At 35.2% G+C, this 8,684-nt stretch overlaps 1 protein-coding gene and 1 long non-coding RNA gene across 2 annotated transcripts in view; both read right to left on the bottom strand.

The window, feature by feature from the left end:
• Window positions 1-8,366, bottom strand: part of LOC110269861 — a 12,488-nt gene extending 4,122 nt beyond the window's left edge. The window contains exons 1-2 of the long non-coding RNA XR_002358617.1: window positions 7,765-8,366; window positions 1,091-1,095 (exon numbers count right to left, since the gene is read on the bottom strand). This is a non-coding gene — a long non-coding RNA (uncharacterized LOC110269861). The remainder of the gene's footprint in view (window positions 1-1,090; window positions 1,096-7,764) is intronic.
• Window positions 2,521-4,501, bottom strand: LOC107629496 (GDSL esterase/lipase At1g74460). Its single transcript, XM_016332307.2, has 2 exons — window positions 3,655-4,501; window positions 2,521-3,575 (listed from the first exon to the last, which is right to left on the bottom strand). The coding sequence occupies exons 1-2, from the start codon at window positions 4,087-4,089 to the stop codon at window positions 2,844-2,846; spliced, it is 1,167 nt and encodes a 388-aa protein (XP_016187793.2). The 5' UTR covers window positions 4,090-4,501; the 3' UTR covers window positions 2,521-2,843.

The following is an 8,684-nucleotide window of genomic DNA, read 5'->3' as shown; positions in this document are numbered from 1 at the left end:
TTCTTCTAGTTAGGTAAATTTATTATTTTTATCTCTTTTAATTTTCTTTATCATCCTCTGTATTCTTTTTTTTTTTAATTTTTAATCATTTGTTATTTAGTGCTTTCAATTCCTATTTTTCTTCTTTTCTATATTTTGAAAAAATATTTAATTCTATTTAAGATGTAAATTATATAAACAAATACAAATAATGTTTATACTTTCTACTTTTATCAATAATAGCATGATTTAACATATTTCAAATATATACAATTAAATACGTATGTGATATTTGTAAAAATCAAATCATATACCAAATAAAATAATAAAATGGACAATATAATTTTAAATTATTATGTGAATATTAGATATAAAAATGAGCATAACTTATTGGAATAATTAAATAAACTTATATAGCATACATACAAATATTAATTTTCTATCTTAAAATAAGAGTAATTTACACGTATAAAATAAATGAACAAAATCTTTACGTAAATACAATATTGCCAATTTCCAGACGCAAATGCAACAAACGCAATTGTATATAATCCGCTATACCCTGTAGTGGAACTCAATTGCACGTAATCCGCTACAGGCTATCGCGGATTACGTTGAGGGCTGCGTTATTCACAAATCGTTACACCCTGTAGCGGTTTATGCTGCTCATATGGTGCAAGACTCATAATCCGCTACACCCTCTAGCGGATTATGAAGAGTGTGAAAACCGGGTTAGCTTATGTTTAAAAAAGTACACTTTCTAAAACCGGGTTTGTTTTGCATAGAATAAAGGGCATTTTAAGCCATTTTAAGTCATTTTCTATGCAAAACAATTTAAAAAAATGACTTAAAAATGTTAGGAGTACTATAAAAGTTTGTAACATCTTAGTAATTTAGGTCAATGCTGGTTATAACTATAAAAGGGATTCAATTTACGCTGGTTCAGTTCAAGGAAAGGAAGAGGGGACAGAAGAGGGGGGGGGGAGGGAAGGGGAAGGGCCACCGCCATTGCTCCTCGCCGCCGCTGCTCCTCTCCCCTTCGTGCTAACCCCAGAACCACCGTGACCCTCTCCCCTCCTTCTCTCCTTCCCTGTCTCGAACCTCCTCGAACCAGAACTCACCCCCAAGTGAGGAGATGTCACAACACTCCTGTTGGTCACGAGGAATCTGAAAAAGGCAGCTGGTCTGAGACTAATGCGACGCTGGCGGCAAGGGAGGAGGAAGAGGCAGATGATGGCGGCGACGACAATTGTGGAGTCTCGGCGGTGGATTTGGGCTGGGCGCCGCGGATAACTTGAGCCCACCTGTTCCACGCTTTTGATTCCATTGAAGAAGAAGAAGATGCTGTTTCACTTCTATTTCTTCTGTTTTTGTTTTTGATTTCATTGAAGAAGAAGAAGAATGTTTTCTGTTTTCTATTTTTATAATTCAGGTTATTATTTTGCTTTCAATTTTTATTTTTGGTTTGATTTTAGATTAGTTTAGTTGGATGTCGATTTTCTGTTATTAGATTTTAGGAAATGGTTATTGTTGTTGGTTTGATTTTGTTTTTGGTTTGATTCTGGATTGCTTCTACTTTTGTTTTTGCTTTTGTTGTTGCTCTGATTTCATTATCCATTGTTGTTGGTGTTGTTCTTCTAGTTGTTGTTGTTTTAATGTTGTTGTTGTTTTACTGTTTCTGCTTTTTGCTTCTGCATTCTGCTTTTGCATGCTTCTGATTTTGCATTATGGGAAAGAAGGAGGAAGAGCATTTTCGTCGGAATAACGATTTTAAGAAAAACTGAAACCTTTGGGATTATTTTGTAGCGAAAAAAGATTGGAGACTAAAAAAATTTTTAACCCCTATCTTAAGGACTAAAATCGTATTTAACCCAAAAATAAAATATATATTTGGTGTAGAAACTATAATACTTTATGTGAGAAACACGTGGCATTATGTGTATATAGTATATGTTTTTGCCTAGCCTTTCAAAAAGATACGTAAATATAAAGAAAAAAGAAAATTGTTCATTGCAAGCCGAAGTTTGTTGCATAATTATATATATTATGAAAAAGGTAAAAATTCATCAATTGAAAATCGATAAATGATAATTTAATAAATATATTATTTAATCTAATAATTTTTAATTATTAACTTGATATAAAAATAACTATATGTGAGTGGTTGTCACCCTAAGAAAATTCTTAGAATCCATAATGAATCCAAATGGTTTTATGTTTATTCTGTGTAATACAGGTCAGTTAATGTCATCATGCATCTACAGCTTCTCCAACACACTAATTTGCTTTTTGTGTTCAGCGGAGAAATTAAGTAATCAATGAAGTCGTGGGAACAGGACATTTGCCCCCCCTGCTTTCCCTAATAGAACGGCCATTACCAAATCATGTCTTAGAAAGTCTGATACGTAATTACAATCTATCCCAGCAAGTTTATGAAATTTAATTGCTAATGGGATTGATAAAATTTTTTATATTATAGCAGTAGTGAATAAGATCAGAAACTCGTTATTCATGTATGGGGTGTTGCATCAAATTAAAATATATGTAAATTGTAAGGCCATTTTTTAATAAAGAAGGTGAAGAATACAACTAAAGGTGACCCATGATGCATAAAATGTAATAGTAGTGATCATACGATTATATTACATGAGCACACAATAATACACCCGTAAGGCAGTAACAAAACCTCGATCCTGATTTAGACATCTATTTCTGGACCTTTACTCAATCAGTCATATCAAAGAGATCCACATTGCACTAATTAAAGCTAATTCCTAATGCGATAAGCTGTTTCTCTTACAGTTAATCATCTTTGTTGAAGCTGAAACGCAAACACAAATTATGAAATAGTTTGGGAAAAGCAATCAAATAGCAGGGGAAGGGGAAGGGGAAGGGGAGGATGAAGATTGATTAAGACGCAAGAAGCCGAACTTTTTGATAAGTTCATTGGCTATGAGCTGGTTAGCACTGTCTGTGGGGTGGTACTCATCCCAGAATACGTACTTGCTTCTGTCTTTGCAGAGCCTTGAAGCTGGTAAACAGGTGAGAGCGGGTCGTATCCTCCCAAACGAGCAACAAGGTGAATCTGAGTTTTCAAAACCATACTTGTTTGGGTTGGAAATGACATCGTTGACAACATCATAAGCATCTCCAAATCTGAAGCTTGAATTGGCAAGTTGTTTCCCCAAGTCGTCCATCAATTTGGCGGCAGCTTTGTTGAAGCTAAGGGCCAGGGTGTTGGTTCTGTGTTGGCAGCCCCCGGAGGCGGAGGACGAAAGCACCCTCTGAAGGGGGATGCAGCCCATTGGGCCCAGCCCAAAGACCATCAGCTGCCTTGCACCCAATGCGTGCAGAGCCGTGAGTTGGCCTCTCAGTGTTTGTATCAGGTATTGTATGAAGGTGTCATCATTGTAAGTCCATGAGTCCCTGTATACGGGCATCAAGTAGTTGTTTATGAAGTCATTGCTGCCCAGTGCAACCACATACCTTGCTTCCTTGAAAAACTTGTCTGCCTCCTCTTTCCCGATTTTCTCTCTTATTAGTTCTTGTGTCCCCTCGAACAGCTCAATTTGCTTGTAGAGAGAGAACCTCTGAATCTGCGATGCAAGAAGCAACAATCAGTAATTATATATGAGTGAGAATATAATAATTCATCCATCCATCCATCCGTCTTACAAAATAGGTGCCTGTGTCATTCAAAATGCCGCCCCCTCCAGAAGCATAATTGAGGCCATTGTGCAAAATATCATCTTCTGTCAAGGATGGGTCCAAGAAAGGAGGAGGCCTTGGAAGGCCCATTTGATCCCCAATGATATCGGCAACAGTGCGCCCATTGGAGAACCTGCCATTCGGGAGCCCGTTTCCGAAATCAATGCCGTACCACGGCAAGCTAGCCTGAGCGAGGCTCTTGGACAGGTACTTGTTGTTTCCAACATCCGACAGTGAGTCCCCAAATATGAATTGCACTGTCCTGCACTCGCATCCTTCTAGCACTACGCTCGCTGCTACTACTATCACACTCACCACCGCCACCACCAACTTATTCTTCATCTTTCTCTCTCTCACAAATATTGCATGCTTAGTTAGGACCTTTTCAATATATATGAACATGATGATGATGACGTCCACAGCCAGATATAGATCAGATTGTTGGATAAACCAACTGCAACTATATTACTACTCATTCAAACCTACTGCAACTACCCCGGCCCCGCCTCGGATATCATCCTATCATATTCATCTAACATTCACTCATACTTTTTAATTTGTTAATTATGGTAAGTGCACCCAACTCCCACACCCCTCCCCCATTGCTTCCAAAACCTCCCTTCTTTTTTAGATAATCGTCTACAATCTTGTTCAACCATGCATAATCTGTTACGTTGGAGTGTTGGACCAAATATCTTCTTAAAATGGGCCACTGCGCCATTGCCTTTATATAGTTCAGCAGCGCATATTGTGATTTTTGCTTTTCACCGGAATCGGAACCCATTTTCTTTCTAGCAATTTCTCTTTCTTTCCCTTAAAATTTGTTCAACTATTGTTTATAAACTAGTTATTGATTAAAAAAGAATTGATTTCCTAAAAGATTATTATTATTATTATTCCAGAAAAAACGTAGCAGCATGATATGCGTTAAAATTACATAAATTGGAAGCGAGATAAACATAATCTATATTCAAAGTTCCAAGTGTTAAGTCCAAATTCCATGTCAAATAAATAAATAAATAGCGTTAAGTCGTCCAAATTTAACTCTAGGGATTTAAGTTCAACATGTTGGTGGCAGAAATCAAACCAAGAGTTAAACCAAAAAAAGAAACAAAAACAAAATAAGCTAATATATTAAAATTAGTCATCAAAGTCAGCTATTAGTATAAAATACATGTTGGAATACAAATATACATTGAAAATAAATTAAACCACACATGTATTTATACATAAATACATTAGTGACTAATTTTAGTAGCTAATTTTAATATATAAATAGCATTTTTATAAGCGAATATATATGAATGTATATTTTGTTGAGATTATATATGAAGACACTAACAGCTCAAAATAAGCTAACATGCAAAGTATCAATCTCTACTATTCTCTAGCCACTTAGCTTAATTACTTACAAAAAGCTAGCTCAGCTAATGCTGAAACTAACTCATCTACCAACAATAATAACCACACCTTGGATTCATATTCTTAGTGATATATATAGATAGCGCAAAAAAGCTAACAAGCCAAGCTAGGGTAGGATATATACCTGCCTAAAAGGGTTTGTTAAAGTGAGAATGAGGATCATGATGTTGGTTGCTCTGGCTGCTTGCTCCTCTTCTTGTAGTTGGCTTTAAAGCATGCTTGTCTTAGCCTTTTGGTGTGGTCTCCAGTTGCAAGTGGGGAATTTCCTCCAACAAGCTCTTCTCTCTCTCCAAAATGTGAATGGCACTCCTTATTCTGCTGCTCTCATCCTCATCAACTCCCTTCTGCTGCTGCTGCTGCTGCTGCAGATTGTTGATTAGGGTTTGAAGACTCATGAGCTTCCTGTGAGGCCACCTCTGAATCCCTAAGTCCCTCCACCTTCTCTTGAGATGTATGAGACCCACCTTGAGGTGTCTCGACGCTTCTGCTATGGGCATGTAGAAGCACTCAGAAATGCTCTTCCTTTTTAAGCCCTTCTTACCCTTACCCTTATCCTTGCTCATTTCCTTCCATGCATTATCCACGTATTCATTCTCTGCATTATCACTTTCTTCATCACAACGCTCTACAACATCCATATCAAATCAAACTTAGTTAAAACCAACCAACCTTGCATGCTACTTATATTGGATGAGTGGGAAGAGGAGGAGGAGTAGTAGCACTAGCATCATATAAAATGTCATGAAAGTAACGAGACTCCATCATCATAGGGCGGGACCCAATCTACTCCATCGTACCCACGGTTACCGTCGGCATAATTTAAACTAAATTTATTAAGTTTTGTAGGTTCTTCTTTTTCGAATACAAGTGGACATACACTTTCTTTTTCTTCTTCTTTCGTTATCTTCGTCTTTTTTTTCTTTATGTTCCTTTTCCTTTGTTATCGTCGTAATCATCATTTTCTTCTTTTATGCGCTTCTTATTATCGTAGTCTTATTCTTCCTCTTCTTCTTTGTTATCGTCGTCAGCTTCATCATTTTCTTGATTTACGCGCTTCTTTCTTTAACATTGTTGTCATCATCGTTGCTGTTACTATAATCATTGTCGTTGCTACCGCCACTTCTTCTTCTTCTTCTTCTTCTTCTCACTTCTCTCTTTTTTTCCTTCTCGTACTCTTTTATTATTATCGTCGTCGTCCTCGTCGTTTTCATCTTCTTCTTCTCTCAATCAATGAAATACACATATCACATAAATTTTGGTATACAAGACAAAAATCTTGGAGCATAGCACATAGATTTTGATGTGCAGTACATAAATTTTTAGAAGACTACATACCAAAAATATTGACTCACCCAGTAAATAAAATACATTGACAACAAAAGTTTATGTGCTAGATGTAAATATTTGTATACTATACCAATGGAATACACACAACATATAAATTTTGGTGCAAAAATCTTAGTGCATAGCATAAAAATTTTGATGTGCAGCACAAAATTATTTGGAGGACTACGTACCCAGAATATTGACTCATCCAACTAACAAAATATATTCGTAGCAAAATTTTGTGTGCTATATACAAAAATCTGTATATTATACTGATGAAACACGCACAATACATAAATTTTGGTGTACATCACAAAAATTTTGGTGCATAAAAAAGAAATTTTGATATATAGTATAAAAATTTTTAGAAAACTATATACACAGAATATTGGCTCACCCAACTGATAAAATATATTTTTGCAGCAAAAATTTGTGTGCTATGTGCAAAGACTTGTATATGTAAAAACTTGTCTATTGTATCAATAAAGTTTTATGTTTTGCAATAAAAATTTATATGTTGCAGAAAGTGCGAAAAATAAAAAATAGTGACGTATGTACATATCTTTTTTCTGTTGGACTTTACACCAACTTAGTTAGATTTAATTATAAAAAAATTTGTATATGTAACATTACTCTTAATTTTTATATAATAAAATAAATAAAGAAGAGGAATTACTAAACTTGTCATGATTTGTAGTGACCTGGTGTGATATGTGGTATTGATTTGTTTAACTTTAGAGTTATGATTGCGATTAAGTTTAGATTTTATGTTTATTGTAAAAATTGCGTATGAGCATGGAAAATAATATAAAATCAGAGAAATCAAGAAGGAATTAGGAATTAAATTTGTATAATGATGAGACTCAATGGATATAATGTTATAGTTTTTTATTTATATAAGCACTAACCCTAACAGAATCGCATTGCTGCTCTAACTAACTATACAACTCAGCATGTGCAACAAAATCGACTACTAACAACTTTCTATACAAAGAAAAATAACAACCTGCACTAACAAATTTCAACTAATAGAATAAATAATAATTTGCAAGAATAATAATATTAAGTAACACCCTCCCGTGATATAAGCTTGGACTATTGGAAGAGAAGAGGTCGAACAATCCAAGCTTATATTAGAGTACCCTGCACTAAAAAGCCCAGGAGCAAGTGGTTTTGTGAGAATATCAGCAGCTTAATTGTTGGTAGAAATGAAAAGGAGACGGATCAACTTTTCTTGTAATTTGTCACGGACAATATGGCAATCGGCTTCGATATGTTTTGTACGTTCATGAGACACAGGATTAATAGCAATGTAGATAGCTGAATTACAATCACAATACAAATTAATAGACTTTTGTGATTGGAACACTAAGATCTTGGAGAATATAGCTCAGCTATTGAGCTTCTCAGGTGACTAGAGCTAAAGCTCGATATTCTGGTTCTGAAGAGGAGGTTGCAAGTGTTAATTGTTTTTTACTCTTTCAAGTAACCAATGATGGTCCTAGATAAAAGCAATATGCAGAGATTGATCTTCTAGAATAAACACAACCAACCCAATCAAAATCAGAAAAATCTGTAAGATGTAAATCAAAATCTGTAGAGAAGAATGGACCTATAGCAAGAGAACTCTTTATATAATGCAGCACTCTATGCGCTGCCTTCAAGTGTTCATTAGTAGCACAATCTAAAAACTAGCTTAGCTTTCTAATGACATAGCTTATATTAGGTCTAGTATTGGATATATATAAAAGTTTGCTTACAATCCTTCTGTACTGACTAGAATCAGTGAGCAATTCTCCAACACCTTTACTAAGTTTTGTTCCATAATCAATAGGAGTGGTGGCTGGTTTGCAACCTTCAAATCCTATTTTCTTAAGTAAATCAAAAACATATTTCCTTTGATATAAAGCAATTTTTGTCATGAAGAACACCCTTGACTGATTCAATTTCACTTAGGTCATTTTCTGCTAATACTAAGTCATCCACATACACTAGAATTATTGTGAATCCAAGTGATGTGGTCTTGGTGAATAAATTGTAATCTGATTTGCATTAAGTGAATTTCAGCTCAAGTAGAACTGATTTGAGCTTACAATTTCATTGTTTACTAGCTTGTTTTAATCTATACAAAAAATTTTCAAGCTTGCAAACTTGACCTGGTGAGGCTTCTAAACCTGGAGGCACCTTCATATAGATCTCTTCATCAAGCTTGCCAAACATTATGTTGACATTGATTTGTTTAAGGTGCC

This window comes from Arachis ipaensis, chromosome B03 (genome assembly GCF_000816755.2).
Source record: "Arachis ipaensis cultivar K30076 chromosome B03, Araip1.1, whole genome shotgun sequence".
Lineage (NCBI taxonomy): Eukaryota > Viridiplantae > Streptophyta > Magnoliopsida > Fabales > Fabaceae > Arachis > Arachis ipaensis.
This window is presented reverse-complemented; position numbering and strand designations above follow the sequence as displayed.

Coding starts and splice junctions, on each gene's coding strand:
- LOC107629496 (XM_016332307.2), bottom strand. CDS start 4,089: ATGTTCATATATATTGAAAAGGTCCTAACTAAGCATGCAATATTTGTG. Junction 3,576..3,654: donor ATGACACAGGCACCTATTTT/GTAAGACGGATG, acceptor CTTGCATCGCAG/ATTCAGAGGTTCTCTCTCTA.